The 20272-nt window shown below is 38.2% G+C and overlaps 1 protein-coding gene across 1 annotated transcript in view; it reads left to right on the plus strand.

Moving 5' to 3' along the window:
* Positions 1–14782, plus strand: part of LOC126188440 (uncharacterized) — a 347741-nt gene extending 332959 nt beyond the window's left edge. The window contains exon 12 of the mRNA XM_049930045.1: positions 13595–14782. Within this exon, the coding sequence (XP_049786002.1) occupies positions 13595–13644 (50 nt within the window). The 3' untranslated portion in view covers positions 13645–14782. The remainder of the gene's footprint in view (positions 1–13594) is intronic.
* The last annotated feature ends 5490 nt before the right edge of the window (positions 14783–20272 follow it).

The following is a 20272-nucleotide window of genomic DNA, read 5'->3' on the forward strand; positions in this document are numbered from 1 at the left end:
AGGTATGAAGATTTTGAACATCTATCCCCCAGAAACCATGGATCTTGATAGAGTGGCTTACATGTCTCAGCACACCGTACATGCAACCACTATCGAAGGGTATTTATTAAGAGGCCAGACAAATGTGTCACCCCTGAAGACAAGCAGCAGCCTTTTCAGAAGCTGCAGGGGCAGCAGTCTGGCTGACTAACTGATCTGGCTGTGTAACTTCAATGAAAATGGCCTTGTCATACTGGTACTGTGAAAGGCTGAAAGCGAGGGGAAACCACATTCATAATTTTTCCTGAGGTCATGCAGCTCTGCTGTATGGTTAAATGAAAATGGCATCCTCTTGCATAAACAATCTCCAGGTAGTGACTACTCAGGAAGATGTCATCATCAGAACAAAAACTGGCGTTCTACGGATTAGAGCATCAAATGTTAGACCCCTTAATTGGGCAGGAAGGTTAGAAAATTTGAAAAGGAAAACAGATAGGTTGAATTTAGGTATAGTAAAAATTAGTGAAGTTCAGTGGCAGGAGCAACAGGACATCTGGTCAGGTTATAAATACTAAATAAGATAGGAGTAATGAGGGAGCGGGTTTAAATGAACAGGAAAATAGCAGTGTGGGTAAGTTACTCTGTACAAGCCAGTGAATGCATTATGTTAGCCAAGATAGAGAAAAAGCCCACACAATCCATAGTAGTACAGATTTAGATGCCAAGTAGCTCTGTAGATGATGAACAGATTGAAGAAACGTATGATGAGATAAAAGAAATTATTTAAATAGTTAGAAATTATTTAAATAGTTGAGGAAGACAAAAGTTTGATTTTGATGTGGCAATGGAATTAAATAGTAGGAAAAGAAAGAGAAGAAAAAAAAAGGAGGTAGATATGGACTGGGGGAAAGGAATGAAAGGGAAAGCTAAATGGTGGAATTTTGCACATTAATCATCACTGGAACTTGGTTTAAGAATCTGAAAGATGGTTGTATACATGGAAGAACCTGTGACACTGGAGGGTTTCAGATTGATTGTGTAATGGTAAGACAGAGAGTTTGGAACCAGATTTTAAATTGTAAGACATTTCCAGTGGCAGATGTGGACTCTGCCCACCATTTCTAGGTCATGAACTGTATGTTTAAACTGGAGAAATTACAAAAAGGTAGGAAATTAAGGAGTTGGATCTAGATAAGATGAAAAACCAAAGGTTGTTGAGAGTTTCAGAGGCAGCATTAGGCAATGATTGACTAGAATAGTTGAAAGGAATACAGTAGAAGACTAATGGGTAGCTTTGAGAGATGAAGAGTGAAGACATCAGTGGATAGTCCATCCCTGGTAGCTGAGTGGTCAGTTGGATGGAATGTCATATCTAACAGCTCGGGTTCGATTCCCAGCTGGGTCAGAGATTTTCTCCACTGAGGGACTGTGCGTTGTGTTGTCCTTATCATCATCATTACACCCCATCAACACGCAAGTCGCTGAAGTGGTGTCAACTCCAAAGACTTGCACTAGGCGAACAGTCTACTTGATGGGAGGCCCTAGCCACACGGTATTTATATTTATCAGTGGATAAAATGGTGAAAAGACAGGGCCTAATAGAAATCCTTGGATAACACAGGAGATATTGAATTTAATTGTGAGAGGAGAAAACATGATAATGCATCAAATTATTCAGACAAATGGGAATAGAAATATCTAAAAAATGAAACTGACAGGAAGTGCAAAATGTCTAGACAGTAGTGGCTGGAGGACTAATGTAAGGATTTAGAAGCCCATTTTATTAGGGGGAAGGTAGATACTGCCTACAGGAAAATTAAAGAGTCCTTTTGAGAAATGAAAAGTAGATGTATGAATATCAAGAAATCAAATGGAAAACCAGTCCTAATCAAAGAAGGAAAAGTTGAAAGGAGGAAGGAGTAAATAGAGGGTTGGTACAAGGGAGACAAACTCGAAGGCAGCATCATAAAAATGCAAGAGGACATAGATGAAGATAAGATGGGAGATGCTATACTACAAGAAGGATTTGACAGAGCACGGAAGACCTAAGTCTAAACAAGGCCCTGGGAGTAGATGACAGTCCATCAGAACTACTGATAGCCTTGGGAGAGCGATCCATGACAAAATTCTTTCATCATGTGTGCAAAAAGTATGCGACAGGTGAAGTAACCTTCCACTTTAAGAAGAATGTAATTATTCCAATTACAAAGAGCACAGTTGCTGACAGGTGTGTATATTACCAAACTACAGTTTAAAAATTGAAGGGTGCAGAATTCTAATGTGAATTCTTTACAGAAGAATGGAAAAACTGGTAGAAGCCAACCTTGTGAAAGATCAGTTTGTTTTCCAGAGAAATGTAGGAATGTATGAGGCAGTACTGAACCTACGATTTCTTGTAGAGTGTAGGTTAAGGAACAATAACCCTAAGTTTATAGCATTTATAGACTTAAAAGAAGATTTTGACAAATTGACTGAAATACTGTTTTTGAAATTCTGAGGGCAGGAGGGTCAAAATACAGGGAGCGAAAGGTCATTAGCAAAACCATGTGGCAGTTGTGAGGGGCATGAAAGTGAAACAGTGATTGAGAAGGGACTGCGACAGTGTTAGCCTATCCATGATGGTATTGAATCTGTACATTGAGCAAGCAGTAAAGGAAACAAAAAGAAAAAACTTGGATTAGTAATTAAAGTTCAGGGAGAAGAAATAAAAACTTTAAGGTTTTATGTTGACACTGTAATTCTGTCAGTCAGCAAAAGACATGGAAGAGCAGTTTAACAGAATAGATAGTGTTTTGAAAGGATGTTATAAGATGAACATCAACAAAAACAAAATAAGGATAAGGGAATGTAGTCAAATTAAATCAGTGATGCTGAGGGAATTAGATTAGGAAATGAGACACTAAAAGCAGCAGATCAGTTTTGCTATTTGGACATTAAAATAACTGATGATGCCCAAGGTGGAGGGGATATAAAATGAAGACTTGTAATGGCAAGAAGAGTGTTTTTGAAGAAGAGAAATTTGTTTTCATCGAATATAGATTTACTTGTTAGGAAGTCTTTTTCTGAAGGTGTTTGTATGGAGTGCATCCATGTATGGAAGTGAACCATGGATGAAAAATGGTTTAGTCAAGAAGAGAATAGAAGCTTTTGAAATGTTGTGCTGCAGAAGAATGCTGAAAATTAGATGGGTAGATTGTGTAACTAATGGGGTGATTCTGAATAGAATTGGAAAGAAAAGAGATTTGTTTCACAGCATGACTAGAAGAAGGCATCAGTTGATAGGACACATTATGAGGTATCAAGGAATCCCCAACTTAGTATTGGAAGTAACTGTGGGAGTTTAAAGTCGTAGAGGGAGACAAAGAGATGAATTCAGTAAGCAAATTCAGAGGGGTGTAAGTTGCAGTAGTTATTCAGATATGAAGAAGCTTGCAGAGGATAGAGTAGTATGAAGAGGTGCATCAAACCAGTCTTCGGACCAAAGATCTCAATAGTAATAAATAATTACTGAAAATGAAAGGCAAAAATGACTTATTTTATGTATGTGTTGTATATTAAAAAAATTTTATTGTAATGTTTCATAGTTTAACTGGATTTTTTAGAAAATAGTAACACATTTACTCATTTATGTGGGGTGGCATGATAGAGGGTACAGTACTTTTGATGAATTAAATTCAGGATTTTTCCTTTATCTTCTCATATTCTTTGTTGCTTGCTGTTCTATGTAGCTTTTTAATGTCTTGAAATGTGTATTTTGAGATTATGCATAATAAAGTGTAAATATCATATTAGTAGTTGGTGTATGCGTTTTACGCATGCTATTCAGAAAGTAGGGTCCATTGTGGCATTTAAAAAAAAAAAAAAAAAAAAAAAAAAAAAAAAAAAAAAAAAAAAAAAAAAAAAAAAAAAAAAAAAAACACCTAAGTACAAGAAATACATTTTATTATATACATCTGAAAGAGCGATTGACTTACTACTTTTCCACATAGTTGCCAAACATATTTAGGCACTTATCATAGCAGTGGACAAGCTTTGAAAGAGTTTCATCATAAAATTCTGCCGCCTGAGACTTCAGCCTGTGAGTCACTCCTGCTTGGAGTTCCGCATCGTCATCAAAGCACTGTGTTGCAAGCCAGTCCTCCAACTTGGGAAACAAGTGGAAGTCGCTTGGTGCAAGATGGAGGCTGTAGGGAAATGAGGGAAATTTTCCCATTTGAATGAATTAAGGAGTTCTTTAGTGTGGTTTGCCGTGTGAGGTCAGGCATTGTCATGCAAAAACAACATTTTCAGTGTCAGCTTTCCTTTGCTTCGAACTTCTCTTCTAAGGCTGTGCAAAGTTTGACAGTACCGGGCAGAATTTATGGTTGCTGCATGTTCAAGAAAATCAATAAGAAGCACACCTTGCCTATCCCAAAACACTGTCGCCATCAAATTCCTTGCTGATGAGGTTTGCAAACATTTTCTTGGTTTTTTTTTTTTTGGGGGGGGGGGGGGGAGACCTTGTGTGCCCCCACTCCTTGAACTGTAATTTTGTCTTGCAATATATGTGTTTTACCCAAGTCTCAACACCTGTTTCGATTCGATCCAGTAATGAATCACCATGTTTATGGTAGGCCTCCAGAAATGTCAACATTGCACCCATTTGCTATTCTTTATGGTGCTCTGTAAGCATTTTGGATACCCATTGTGCACAAAATTTGTGGTAGCCTAGCTTTTGATTGACAATTTCAAACAACAAAGTCTGTAAAACTTGTGGGAAAGAAAGCAAAAGCTCTGTTATTGTGAAGTGATGGATTTCATGAATCATTTCATCAACTTTAGAGAGAAGGTCTTCAGTCACAATACTCAGGTATCCACTCTTCTCTTCATTGTGAATGTTGGTTCAGTCATTTTAAACCAAATGCACCATTTTTGGATGAAACTTTCACTCATTACATTGCTTCCATACACTTTGCACAGTTCACGATAAATTTCTATAGGTTTTAAGTTTTTCGCCAACAAAAACTGTATCACAGACCGCACCTCACAACTGGCGGAATTTTCGATTGCAGCGCACATTTCAAATTTGAATATCAAAAAAACCAGATGTGCAGAGATGTTCCCGCTGTCATGGATGGATGCTGGCTGAGCTGCCGAGCACGCACATACCAAAATATATGCGATCGGCACACGCCTAGAGGCATCAGACGGAAAGGTTCCCTACTTTCTGAATCGCCCTCATATATGTAGATGATAGTGGCCCTACATATTTTGTGACCCCGATGAAGAAATTGTGTTTCTGTGGGTAGGTTATCTGCCTCAATTCAGAGAGACACCTACAGTCATTGTTACTGCACATAACCTACTGCATGCCATCCTTGGCATGATATAGGATGTTAAAAACTAGAGTGAGGTTTGCAACAACCTCTGGATTCTGCCCAGACAGCATTCTGACTCAGGACATCACAGTAACATCTGCACCTGTCATGCCATTGGATACAGTGATTTATTTATTTATTTATTTAGCATCCAATAGATCACACATGTGATATAGGATTTGTCATTCGATTACACATAACATCACATACACATAATAAATGGACAAACATATACAAACAGCAAAACAAATTACATACACATAGTGCATAAGTAGTGTACAAGAACTTATTACACAAAAATAAAAGTACATGCTCATGATAAAAAATTATAGATCATGAACTACACCTTATACACAAAACATATTACGGATATTTTTACAGATTTTTCATAAGTACCATAATTATGAAGTTGAAACATACTTAAATTAGTTTAAATTTTTTAAAAGATAAGTACAGTTTTCAATCCACAGTCTGAGACAGGTATTCATTTACACTGCAGTAGCATTTTTCCATCAAGTCTTTTTTTACTTCACGCTTGAAATTATTTTTGCCTTTCAGTTCTTTAATTTGAGATGGAAGTGCATTTAAAAGCTTTATTCCTAAGTGGCTAACATGTTTCTGACTTCTAGTTTTTGCTACATAGGGAATGTGGAAGTCTTTACAATGCCTTGTATTGTGATCATGGTAGCTTCAGTTGGTTTGGAGATCACAGTTATTTTTACTGATCATTTCCAGGCATTTAAAAATACATATCAATGGTATTGTCAGTATCTTTAGTTGTCTGAATAAGGGTCTACAGTGAGTTTGTGGTGAGCTGTGTGTCATGATATGAATAGCTCTTTTTTGCATAATAAAAATGTCATTTAGTCTTGACCTGGTTTTTCCCCAAAAACTTATGCCATAGCTTACAACTGACTGGAAATAACTAAAGTACACTGCTCTAATACATTCCTAGCTACATCCCTTGGATATTATTCTTAAAGCAAAACATGTTGAGCTACGTTTCTGAGTAAGATATACATTGTGTTCATTCCAGTTTAAATCTTGGTCAATTCGCATTCCCAGAAACTTTGTGGTGTACACTTTTTCTATTTGTTTGCTATCCAGCATAAGGCACATATTTTCACCTTGACACTTGCTTCCATACTGGATAAAGTTTGTTTTCTTTGTATTTAATGTCAGCTTATTTGAATAAAACCATGACTGTATGTATGAGAGCATTTTTTCTGCTGTAGTACACAATGATTCTTTTATATCACTAATTATGATACTCATGTCATCTGCAAGTAGTAGAATTTTGCCTGAGCTGTCTGGAGCCTATATCATTGATATAAGTTAGAAATAACAATGGTCCCAGAATGCTCTCCTGTGGAACACCTATTTCAATTTGTTTTGGTTCGGATATATGTTTAAAATTGTGAAGATTGTTGGATGACCTCAGCTCAACAGCTTGTGACCTGTTTTGCTGATAAGATACAAACCATTTTTAACAGTACCCCTGATGCCTATTGCTTCAAGTTTCCCTACTAATATTACATGGTTCATAGTATCGAAGGCTTTGGATAAATCTAGATTAATTCCAACAGCCTGTTTATTTGACTCCAAATTTCTTACTGTTTCTGTTGTGTTGTCCAATATGGCTGCTTCTGTACTGTGCCCTGCTCGAAAACCATGTTGACTGTTATTTATTAGTTTATGTTTTTCTAGGTATTTTGTAATGACAATCACACTGTTCCTAGAGTAAAGAATTATACTTGAGCACACACCACTTGCAGTATGGACAACATAAGTACTTCTATCTTGAATGATGATTGGTGATGCTGCATGTGCACAATAATTTGGTACACAAACTCAAAGCACAGAAGAGGATTACAAACCTGTCACATGCGAAACTACCAAGTTACATACAAAGGACAATTTTGTTAGAAGATACTCTGATGGAAACAGAATGCAAACTACATTTAGTACACAAAACATTAGGGATGCTTAAGATGTCTCAACAGTGAAACCGTGTTTATCACACAGTGGCATCCTCAGAAACATAGTGAACCAGGAAGCCATGGGGCGTGGACACATGCACAATGTTGCATCATATTCATACCATTCATATCATGCTGAAAGAACTACATCAGACCAACATCTCCATCCTGTGGATTAAGCATGCCTGGGCCTTACCACCAACTTCTAATGGCACCAATATGAGACAAGGGACTAGGAGCTTATTCTACTCGCATGCTGCCCCCTATGACAGCACCCCTTCCGACTATCACTCCATGGAATCAGCAGTGTCACTTCCTCTGGTTAGTTGCCTGTCATGTCCAGCCCCCAAACATGAGCTGGCCAAAAGCTCAAGTTTATATATATATATATATATATATATATATATATATATATATATATATATATATATATATATATATATATATATATATATATATATATATATATATATATATATATATAATAGAGGGAAACATTCCGCGTGGGAAAAACATATCTAAAAACAAAGATGATGTGACTTACCAAACGAAAGCGCTGGCATGTCGATAGACACACAAACATACACACAAAATTCAAGCTTTCGCAACAAACAGTTGCTTCATCAGGACAGAGGGAAGGAGAGGGAAAGACGAAAGGATGTGGGTTTTAAGGGAGAGGGTAAGGAGTCATTCCAATCCCGGGAGTGGAAAGACTTACCTTAGGGGGAAAAAGGACAGGTATACACTCGCACACACACCCATATCCATCCGCACATACACAGACACAAGCAGACATTTGTAAAGGCAAAGAGTTTGGGCAGAGATGACAATCGAGGCGAAAGTAAAGAGGCAAAGATGTTGTTGAAAGACAGGTGAGGTATGAGTGGCGGCAACTTGAAATTAGCGGAGGTTGACGCCTGGCGGATAACGAGAAGAGAGGATATACTGAAGGGCAAGTTCCCATCTCCGGAGTTCTGACAGGTTGGTGTTAGTGAGAAGTATCCAGATAACCCGGACGATGTAACACTGTGCCAAGATGTGCTGGCCATGCACCAAGGCGTGTTTAGCCACAGGGTGATCCTCATTACCAACAAACACTGTCTGCCTGTGTCCATTCTTGCGAATGGACAGTTTGTTGCAGGTCATTCCCACATAGAAAGCTTCACAGTGTAGGCGGGTCGGTTGGTAAATCACGTGGGTGCTTTGACTCGTGGCTCTGCCTTTGATTGTGTACACCTTCCGGGTTACAGGACTGGAGTAGGTGGTGGTTGGAGGGTGCATGGGGCAGGTTTTACACTGGGGGCGGTTGCAAGGGTAGGAGCCAGAGGGTAGGGAAGGTGGTTGCCAAGTTTGACAAGGTAATCCCATTCCTGATGTCCAGGTGGAGCTTCAAGGAATCCTCAGAACCTTAGGCCCCCTACAAAACCTTTCACCTGACTCCACCAACCTCCTGACCCCACCGACACCCCGCACCCTTACCTTCTACCTTCTTCCTAAAATTCACAAACCCAATCATCCCAGCCGCCCCATTGTAGCTGGTTACCAAGCCCCCACAGAACGTATCTCTGCCTACGTAGATCAACACCTTCAACCGATTACATGCAGTCTCCCATCCTTCATCAAAGACACCAACCACTTTCTCGAACACCTGGAATCCTTACCGAGTCTGTTACCCCCAGAAACCATCCTTCTAACCATTGATGCCACTTCCTTATACACAGATATTCCGCATGTCCAGGGCCTCGCTGCGATGGAGCACTTCCTTTCATGCCGATCACCTGCCACCCTACCTAAAACCTCTTTCCTCATTACCTTAGCCAGCTTCATCCTGACCCACAACTTTTTCACTTTTGAAGGCCAGACATACCAACAATTAAAGGGAACAGCCATGGGTACCAGGATGGCCCCCTCGTACGCCAACCTATTCATGGGTTGCTTAGAGGAAGCCTCATTGGTTACCCAGGCCTGCAAACCGAAAGTTTGGTACAGATTTATTAATGACATCTTCGTGATCTGGACTCACAGTGAAGAAGAACTCCAGAATTTCCTCTCCAACCTCAACTGCTTTGGTTCCATCAGATTCACCTGTTCCTACTCTAAATCCCATACCACTTTCCTTGACGTTGACCTCCATCTGTCCAATGGCCAGCTTCACACGTCCATCCACATCAAACCCACCAACAAGCAACAGTACCTCCATTCTGACAGCTGCCACCCATTCCACATCAAACGGTCCCTTCCCTATAGCCTAGGTCTTTGTGGCAAACGAATCTGCTCCAGTCCGGAATCACTTAACCATTACACCAACAATCTGAAAACAGCTTTCGCATCCCGCAACTACCATCCCGACCTGGTACAGAAGCAAATAACCAGAGCCACTTCCAGTGTTTGTTGGTAATGAGGATCACCCTGTGGCTAAACATGCCTTGGTGCATGGCCAGCACATCTTGGCACAGTGTTACACCATCCGGGTTATCTGGATACTTCCCACTAACACCAACCTGTCAGAACTCCGGAGATGGGAACTTGCCCTTCAGTATATCCTCTCTTCTCGTTATCCGCCAGGCGTCAACCTCCGCTAATTTCAAGTTGCCACCACTCATACCTCACCTGTCTTTCAACAGCATCTTTGCCTCTTTACTTCCACCTCGATTGACATCTCTGCCCAAACTCTTGGCCTTTACAAATGTCTGCTTGTGTCTGTATATGTGCGGTTGGATATGGGTGTGTGTGCGAGTGTATAACTGTCCTTTTTTCCCCTTAAGGTAAGTCTTTCCGCTCCTGGGATTGGAATGACTCCTTACCCTCTCCCTTAAGTCTCATCATTTTTGTTTATATATATATATATATATATATATATATATATATATATATATATATATATATATATATATATATATAATAGAGGGAAACATTCCACGTGGGAAAAATATATCTAAAAACAAAAATGATGTAACTTACCAAACAAAAGTGTTGGTATGTTGATAGACACACAAATAAACACAAACACACACACAAAATTCAAGCTTTCACAACCCACGGTTGCTTCATCAGGAAAGAGGGAAAGATGAAAGGATATTCAGGTTTGGGGGGGGGGGGGGGAGCAGCTGTGTGATGGTGACATAATTGACTAATCAATATGTGACAAATGTAAATTGTCTTCAACTTCTCATACTCCTCATGTTACTCATTGCTTGCTGTTCTATGTAGTTCATTAATGTCTTCACATGTGTGATTTGTAGCTGTTCATTATCATATCAATAGTCAATATATGCATTTTATACATGGAAGATAGTGTCCCTGTTGTTGTTGTTGTCTTCAGTCCTGAGACTGGTTTGATGCAGCTCTCCATGCTACTCTATCCTGTGCATGCTTCTTCATCTTCCAGTACTTACTGCAACCTACATCCTTCTGAATCTGCTTAGTGTATTCATCTCTTGGTCTCCCTCTACGATTTTTACCCTCCATGCTGCCCTCCAATGCTAACTTTGTGATCCCTTGATGCCTCAGAACATTTCCTACCAACCGGTCCCTTCTTCTTGTCAAGTTGTGCCACAAGCTCGTCTTTTCCCCAATTCTATTCAATATCTCCTCATTACTTATGTGGTCTACCCATCTACCCCCTACATTTCCGCAAGCATTTATGGTGTCAAGTTTTCTATATGTTCATCAACTGTAAATGATCAAAGTGTGTTGATAATTAACTTTATTATAAATGTTACACTATTTAAATAATACACAAGTGCATCATTCTTATATATAGGATATTCTGTATTAGTTAAAATATTTGTTTTGTAGTTTATTATTTGTTTGATGAGATGGTGTGTGATGTTTATAGAGTTCCTTAGCAGATGTCCTTATATCTGCATGGAACTACCAACATCATACAGGGGTGGGGTGGGCTGGGTAGTGGTGAGAGGCACTCAGAATCTTACACTTCAAGAGTCACCAATAAAGCCTCAGGATAATAATGTATAACATCAATTTTATAAATTTTGTGAAGTGAATTTAGTGTCATTCCAAAGAGATGTCTATAGCAGAATCTGTAACAAATGTTCATGGTTACACTAACCCTTCGAAAATCATTCTGAAGAAGTATAAATAGAAGGATAATTATTAATCAATATTTTAAGACGAAACCAATGTTAAGAAGTTTTACAGTTTTGGCTCCCAGAACCCTTTCAGAATTTTAAACTTATAAAGCTAAGAACTGTGGGTAGTCAGAATTTTGCTACACACTCCATATTTCTGTGCCGCACAGTAAGAAGATGCAGCTCATGATTTAGGAAAGATTAGTCAGAATTATGCTTAGTGGTGAAAGTTGGAAACCTAACACTGACATTTGACAGGAGAAAATGAGAATGCTGGTGTACTTCAAAGAATTAAATAATTAAAGTCTGTGCGGGAACTGTACAGAAATGTACTGAATCATGGTAGAAAAATGTACTGTAAAGATAGACTGTGTGTTTCTTCACTAGTGAAAGAAACATTAAAAAGACACAAAAACGGAACTTAGAGACTCTATTGTCACTCTTTTGATGCTGGCAAATAGATATCAGGCTTTGAGACTATTCTGATACTCCAATTGTTTTTGTAAATTTTCTGTGTTGTTTGATGTGAGGAGACAGTTAATTAGTTTTAGGTGAGCTATGTTAAGAATGTAGCAAATAATCTCTATCAACAATATTGTAAAAGAATGCCAGTTCTTAATATTGCACAGAAATGGTGGAAAACAACGTATAAATAATACTGTTGTGCCATTTTGTGATACATAAAATGTGATTTAGTAAAATAGAACTTCCAGCACCATAACTTCCCACAATTTTATGCAAAGGTGATATTAGTTCGAGCTAGATGTTGCTTTCTCATTTGAACTAGGTGTTTCCCATAATTTCACTGCCTGTAGTGTGGTATACTATCAACCATCTGATTATTCCTAATTGGCTCACATGATTCTGACTTCTGCTTTTTTGCTATGTAGGAAATGTGGAAGTCTTTACAATGTCTAGTTTTGTGATTATTATTGTGATTATGGTGGCTAGACTTGCTTTGAATATGGCATGTTTAGTGAGTCATGGTATGAATAGCATGTTTAGTGAGTCATGGTATGAATAGCACTTTTTCCAATAATAATAAAAATTTCTTGTAATATTGGCTTGGTTTTGACCCAAAAAGTTATGACGTAGCTTGCAGCTGACGGGAAATGAGCAAATTACACACCTCTAGTACATTCTGGGCTATGTACCTCGGATGTTATTCTTAAGCCAAAACATGCTGAACTAAGTTTCTGTTCCAGTGTAATGTTGGTCAATCCACATTGCCTTGTGGTACATATATTTTAGGTTGTTTTGGTTCTGATCTGAGTTTAAAATTATGAAAATTGTGAGATGACCTCAGTGCAACATCTTGTGCCCTGTTTTGCAGGTAGGATTCAAACCATTTTTTGACAGTACCCATAATGGCTGTTGCTTCATGTTTCCCTAGTAGTATTTCATGGTTCACAGTAATAAAAGCTTTCTACAGATCTAAATTAATTCCAAAACCATGTTATTTAACTCCAAGTCTCACACTATTTTTGTTGTATAGTCCAAGAGGGCTCTTTCTTTACTGTACCCTGTTTGAAAACCAAGTTGATTGTTATTTATTAGTTTGTTTTCGCAGTTATTTTGAGGCCCTGATTTTCATTAATGCCTCAAATATTTCGGAAAAAGCCAGGAGGAGTGATCTATTCTGTACCTGTCACCATTTGTGCCTAGTGTTATAACTTATGAGTTTTTAAGCTTATCAGGAAATATCCCTTCACTAGAAGATAAGTTTGCTATGTCCACTAAATAAGATATGATGTAAATACAAATTACTCCAGATACCACCAAAGTCCTTGGTGATTTTCTGAACACTACCCCTTTTTGCAAACCTCTCCAGTCCTTTTACTTCACCTCTCCTCCCTTTCTTCAACCCCTCTTCCACAAGAAGGAGCCACTAGCTCCAAAAAGCTTGTATGCGTAAAACCTTTTTTTATATGTGCTGCTGCTTGGTGAGCAGATTTTTTTGTCTAGCCTATTACATTATATTTTGTGTATTTGTAATTTTATGAATCTCAGTGCTGCCTCTATATGGTAGTATCTGGAGTAAGCTATATTTATGTCATATCTCATTGCTTTAAAGTAAATTAAAATACTGTATAGCACATTAAACAATGTAAGCTTTAAAACAAGTGAAAGTTTTTTTTAATTACTTATAACTGTTTTTCAACATATGAAACTATCAACTGATTTTCAGGTAGGTCTGAAGTCCGCACTTCTCAGCTGAGACCAGCCTTTGTTTGGTGATGAAGTTACCTGCTACAGATACACACAGACTGCACCAAAATATAAGTGTACTAATATGTCTGCAATACTGGACAGTTACAATGTGCTCTAAAGCCTACACAGAATTTGTCAGAAATTTATTCATTAAAATATTAATTAAATGTCATTGTGATAATTTTATGTGTGTTGCATTTGACAGTAGTAAAAATAAATATCTGTATATGGAGCAATAGATCACAGCTATAAACTTTCTAGATTCACAATACAGAAGAGTGTAAATAGACATATTTCCTTTTTTGAATTGTGAGAATCAAAATGGAGCAATAATCAGTAACAAAACTCAGATGCTACATGTGTCTTATATTCTAAGTGATTTATCCTTCCATCTGCTAGGAAAAAAGACATTTCAGATAAAACCACAGTCAAGTACATGTACAAGAAATTTCTGCCTGCAACAGTCATTAACAGAAAGACTTACCTAATGAATAAGAAATGTGTGTGATTATATTGTTTTAAGGCATTCCTCAAAGAAACTGAAAGAAACATTAGATAAAACAAACTTTCTACAATGAACTTTTGTATACTAATGTTGCCCTTTCTGGATAAATGTTGAAGATCGGCTTTAACTTCTGTGTTTTGTAGTATTTCAGTGCCCATGAGTTAACTGTGGTCCACTCAACATATCTTATATTGAAACTTCCTGGCAGATTAAAACTGTGTGCCTGACTGAGACTCAAACTTGGAACCTTTGCCTTTCGCGGGCAAGTGCTCTACCATCTGAGCTACCCAAGCACGACTCGCAACCCATCCACACAGCTTCAATTCTGCCAGTACCTCAACCCCTATCATTCTGGAAACTTCTTATATTGTTTCCGTGTAATGTGGATTCATCAACCATACATGATTTTGCATTCCACCATGCTGCGACTTTTGTAAAAAAAATAATTCTTCCTTCATGGTGTCACAGAGAAATAAGTAAAACGTTTTGCTTCTAAGAGCATTGTTAATTACATTTTCTGCATATGAATGGTTATTAATGAGCATTGTTATGTCTCCTAAGTACAGCCAACTCTGTTAACCTCTCATTACAGATAGGAGCAACAAATTACAAAAATGGGATGTAGTCTACTTGTCAACTTTCATTTGCTATTTCACAGATATTATGTCTTCGGCTCTTATTACTCTGTACAATTTTCTGGAAGCTGTTATAAGATAATAAAGTTTATTATCAAAACAAAAGAAAAAATACAACTCTTTCTTCTTTCATTATGTTTAGATACATTACACTTAATATGAATCTAAGTATTTACATACCCTTCTGTCCAAGGTTTTAACAGCTCAGTTATGTATATTCTTCTTACCTCTGCTTCCTTTCACATGGAGGACTATCAGAGCCTGAACAGAACTGAAATTCACCTCTGCTGAGATAAGAATATTTGAAATTCTTAAAATATAGGATTGTAGATTTGAAACCCACCACAGCTTAAATTTTGGTTAATAATCTGCATTGGTGACTGAGGACTTACAGCATTTGAAGTGACCCTCATTCTGCCAACAGCTTTGTCAAGGAGTGTGGAGGAGGGGACAGAGGTTCAGGGCATTCTCTTGTGCTTGGGATGGGAAACTGCCCCTAGAGATGGAAGAATCAGTAATGATCAACAGCATGAGGATGCACAAGGCAATGGAAACTGTTGTGTTAAAGACACATAATGTGTATCTACAACACAAGTGACCAGTAATTGAAAACTGTTGCGTTAAAGACACATAATGTGTATCTACAACACAAGTGACCAGTAATTGAAAAAGTGTCATGATGGTCTCTCCATTGGCAAAATGTTCTAGGATAGTCTCCCATTCAGATCTCTGGGAGGTGACCATTAGAAAAAGATTGAATAACCAATCAAAGGATAACATCTTAGAAGTTCGGGCATGGATTGTCAGAAGCATAGATGTGGTAGGGAAGCTAGAAAATCTGAAATGGGAAATTCAACAGCTCAATCTACTGATAGTAGGGATCAGTGAAGTGAAATGGAAAGAAAACAATGATTTCTGGTCAAATGAGTATAGGGTAATATCAACAGCAGCAGAAAATGATATAACTGGAGTAGGATTAAATTGGGAAGGAGCAGAAGGAGTGCTTACAGGAGAATATGGGCTTGGGATAAGAAATGAGAGAGGAGAAAGAATGATTGAGTTCTGTAATACAACGGTGAGTCAAATGAAAACTTTAAGTATTTTTAAAAATATTATTTATTATGCAGAAGTGGTACAAAGTTTTATCACTTTTCAACATAATCTCCCCCACGCTCTATGCTTCAGTGCTCACAAATTGCATAAATTTCTTTAGAAAAAAATTCTTTTGGTAGTCCGTGCAACCACTCATGCACTGCGTAGCATACCTCTTCATCAGAATGGAACTTCTTTCCTCCCATTGCGTCTTTGATTGGTCCAAATCTATGGAAATCACTTAGGGCAAGGTCTGGTGAGTATGGTGGATGAGAAAGACACTCAAAATGCAGGTCTGTGATTGTTGCAACTGTTGTACGGGCAGTGTGGGGCCTTGCATTGGACACCTGCTGACAGCAATCCACGTCGCTTCGATTTTATTGCAGGCCGCAGATGATTTTTTAGGAAATCTGTGTATGATTCACTGGTGACATTGGTCCCTCTAGGCATTTAATGCTCCAAAATGATACCTTCTTTGTCCCAAAAGAGAGTCAGAATAACGTTCTCTGCTGATGGTTCTGTTCGAAACTTCTTTGGTTTTGGTGATGAGGAATGGTGCCATTTCTTGCTCACTCTCTTTGTTTCCAGTTGGTGGAAGTGAACCCAGGTTTCATCCCCAGCAATGATTCTTGCAAGGAAGCCATCACCTTCTCGTCCAAAGTGCCGACGAAGTTCTTCACAAGCATCAACACGTTGTTCTCTCATTTCAGGAGTCAGCTGCTGTGGCACCCATCTTGCAGACACTTTGTGAAACTGGAGCACATCATGGACAATGTGGTGTGCTGACCCATGACTAATCTGTAAACATGCTGCAATGTCATTCAGTGTCACTTGGCGGTTTTCCTTTGCTATGGCTTCAACTGGTGCAATGTTCTGTGGAGTCACAACTCATTGTGCCTGACCTGGATGAGCAGCATCTTCCACTGAAGTCACACCATTTGCAATCTTCCTTCTCCATTCGTAGACTTGCTGCTGTGACAAACATGCATCACTGTACTGAACCTTCATTCGTTGATGAATTTCAATAGGTTTCACACCTTCACTACACAAAAACAGAAGAACAGAGCGCTGTTCTTGCCTGGTGCAAGTCGCAAGTGGGGCGGCCATCTTTATACTGATACTGCGACAGTGTGTGTGCGTCTACACTATGCTGCCACCTACAGGCTATTCTGCACACTGTTTGTAGCACGCTTACCAACTTACAGGATAATGGCGCGAAATTTCAATTTGTTATTATCAATTTAAGGTTTTCATTTGACTCACCCTCATAAATTTCAGCTAGTAATAGCAAATACTCTGTTCAAGAATCTCAAAAGGAGGATGTATACTTGGAATAGGCCATGTGACATGGAAAGATCAGTTAGATTATGTTGTGGTCAGACAGAGATTCCAAAATGAGATATTGGATTGTGAGGCATATCCAGAAGCAGATATAGACTCAGATCACAGTGTAGTATTGATGAAGACTAGGCTGAAGTTTAAGAGATTAGTCAGGAAAAATCATACACAAAGAAGTGGGTTAAAGAAATACTAAGGAATTGTGAGATATGCTTGAAGTCATCTAAGGCTACAGATACAGCAATAAGGGGTAGCTCAGTAGGCAGTACAGTTGAAGAGAAATGGAAATATCTAAGAAGGGCAATCACAAAAGTTGGATAGAAAAACATAGATGCAAAGAAGGTAATGATGAAGAAACCATGGGTAACAGAAGATATTCTTCAGTTGCTCAATGAAAGAAGGAAGTACAAAGTCAGGAATACAGAAATACAAATCACAGAGGAATGAAACAAATAGGATGTGTAGGGGAGATAAGATGAAATGGCTGCATGATTAAGAGTGCAATGGGAGTTCCACTGTTAAGTGCATAGGAGAGAGCAGACAGATGGAAAGAATACACTAAAGGCTCTATGAGGGGGAAGATTTGCCTGATGCAACAGATGAAGAAACATAAGTTGGTTTAGAAGAGATGGGGTTCCAGTATTGGAATCACAATTTTAAAGAGCTTTGGAGGACTTAAGATCACATAAGGCAGAAGGAATAGATAACATTTCATCAGGATTTTTAAAATCATTGGGGGAAGTGGCAGCAAAATGACTATTCGCAGTGGTGTGTAGAATGTATGAGTCTGGCAACATAGCATCTCACTTTTGAAAAAATATCATCCACACAATTCCAAAGACTGCAAGAGCTGACATTTCCAAGAGTTATCGCACAATCAGCTTAACAGATAATGCATCCAAGTTTCTGACAAGAATAATATACAGAAGACTGGAAAAGAAGATTGAGGATGTGTTAGATGATGGCTTAAGGAAAAGTAAAGGCACCAGAGAGGCAATTATGACATTGCAGTTGATAATAGAAGCCAGACTAAAGAAAAATCAAGACTTGTTCATAGGATTTGTTAGCCTAGAAAAAGCGTTTGACAATGTAAAATTGTGCAAGATGTTTGAGATTCTGAGAAAAATAGGGGTAAGCAATAGGGAGAGAGGGTAACACATGATATTTACAAGAGCAAAGAGGGAATAATTAGAGTGGATGACCAAGAACAAAGTGCTCAGACTAAAAATGGTGTAAGGCAGGGATGTAGTCTTTCACCCCTACTGTTCAATCTGTACATTGAAGAAGCAATGATGGAAATAAAAGAAAGGTTCAGGAGTGGGATTAAAATTCTAGGTGAAAGGATATCAGTGATACAATTCACTGATGACATTGCTATGAGCCTGTTGATGTACCAGCTAACTTTTGGAAAAATATCACACACAATCCTGAAGACAACAAGAGTTAACAAGTGCGAGAATTATCACGAATAATATACAGAAGAATGGAAAAGTAAATTGAGGATGTGTTGGATGTCGATAAGTTTGGCTTTAGGAAAGGTAAAGGCACCAGAGAGGAAATTATGATGTTATGGTTGATAATGAAAGCAATATTAAAGAAAAAATCCAGACATATTTATAGGACTTGTCAACCTGGAAAAAACATTCAACAGTTTCAGATAGTGCAAGATGTTTGAAATTTTGAGGAAAATAGGTGTAAGGTATAGGGAGAGATGGATAATATACAACACGTACAAGAGCCAAGAGTGAATAATAAGACTGGAAGATCAAGAAAAAGTGTGTGGATTAAAAATGATATAAGACAGGAATGTAGTCTTTCACCCCTACTGTTCAGTCTACACACCAAAGAAGTAGCAATGGAAATAAAAGAAAGGTTCAAGAATGGAATAAAAATTCATGGTGAAAGGACATCAGTGGCACAATTCACTGTTGTCAGTGAATGTGAAGAAGAATTACATGATCTGCTGAATGGATTGAACAGTCTAATGAGAACAGAATATGGATTGTCAGTAAATCGAAAAAAGATAGAAGTAATAAGTAGCAGAAATGAGAACAGCAAGGAACTTAACATTAGGATAGATGGTCTTGAAGTGGATGAAGTTAAGGACTTCCTCTACCTAGGCAGCAAAATAACCATTGATGGTTGGAGCAAGGAGGACATCAAAAGCAGAATAGGAATGGCAAAAAGGGCATTCGTGGTCAAGAGAAGTCTATAGACCTTAATTTAATGAATAAATTTCTGAAAATGTCTGTCTGGAAAACAGCATTGTATGGTAGTGAAACATGGACTGTGGGAAAACCAGAACAGAAAAGAATCAAAGCATTTGAGATGTGGTGCTACAGATGAATGTTGAAAATGAAGTGGACTGATAAGGTAAGGAATGAGGTGGTTCAGTGCAGAATCAAAGAGGAATGGAATATGTAAAAATCACTAACAAGGAGAAGGGACAGGATGATGGGACATCCATTAAGACATCAGGGAGTGACTTGCATGGTACTAGAGGGAACTGTAGAAGGTGAAACTGTAGAGGAAGACTGAGATCGGAATACATCCAGCATGTAATTGAGCATGTAGGTTGCAAGTGCTTCTCTGAGATGAAGAGGTTGGCACAGGATCGGAATTCGTGGCAGGTCAAATCAAACCAGTCAGAGGACTGATGGAAGGGGGAGGGGATTAACTTTTGCAGAATGTGATCCATTATCATGATGTTAATCACATTTAAAACATTATAAGTACACATTATGATTTCATACATAAGCACAGGATAGCTGAAACTATAAGCTAGTAGGGAATCAATAAGGGAAGGAAGTTAATGATGGCCTCATATCATTGGCCAGATAACTTGACCAAGGGGTACTTAGTTCTAGATTTTTTCCAATTCTATTTTTCTTAGGATATAATTATTAGCATTAGTTGTCTATTTTTATGGTGAAGTTTTACCACAAATTTTTTGATATGTCTCCTGTACCTGAATCAAATGATTTAGTTTATGTGCATTATGAGACTACCAAACCAAAATTCATAGTTCACCGTAATGAAGGAACCTAATGCAAACATGTAGACTGCAGCAATAAACACATCCTTA

Source organism: Schistocerca cancellata, chromosome 5, assembly GCF_023864275.1.
Source record: "Schistocerca cancellata isolate TAMUIC-IGC-003103 chromosome 5, iqSchCanc2.1, whole genome shotgun sequence".
Lineage (NCBI taxonomy): Eukaryota > Metazoa > Arthropoda > Insecta > Orthoptera > Acrididae > Schistocerca > Schistocerca cancellata.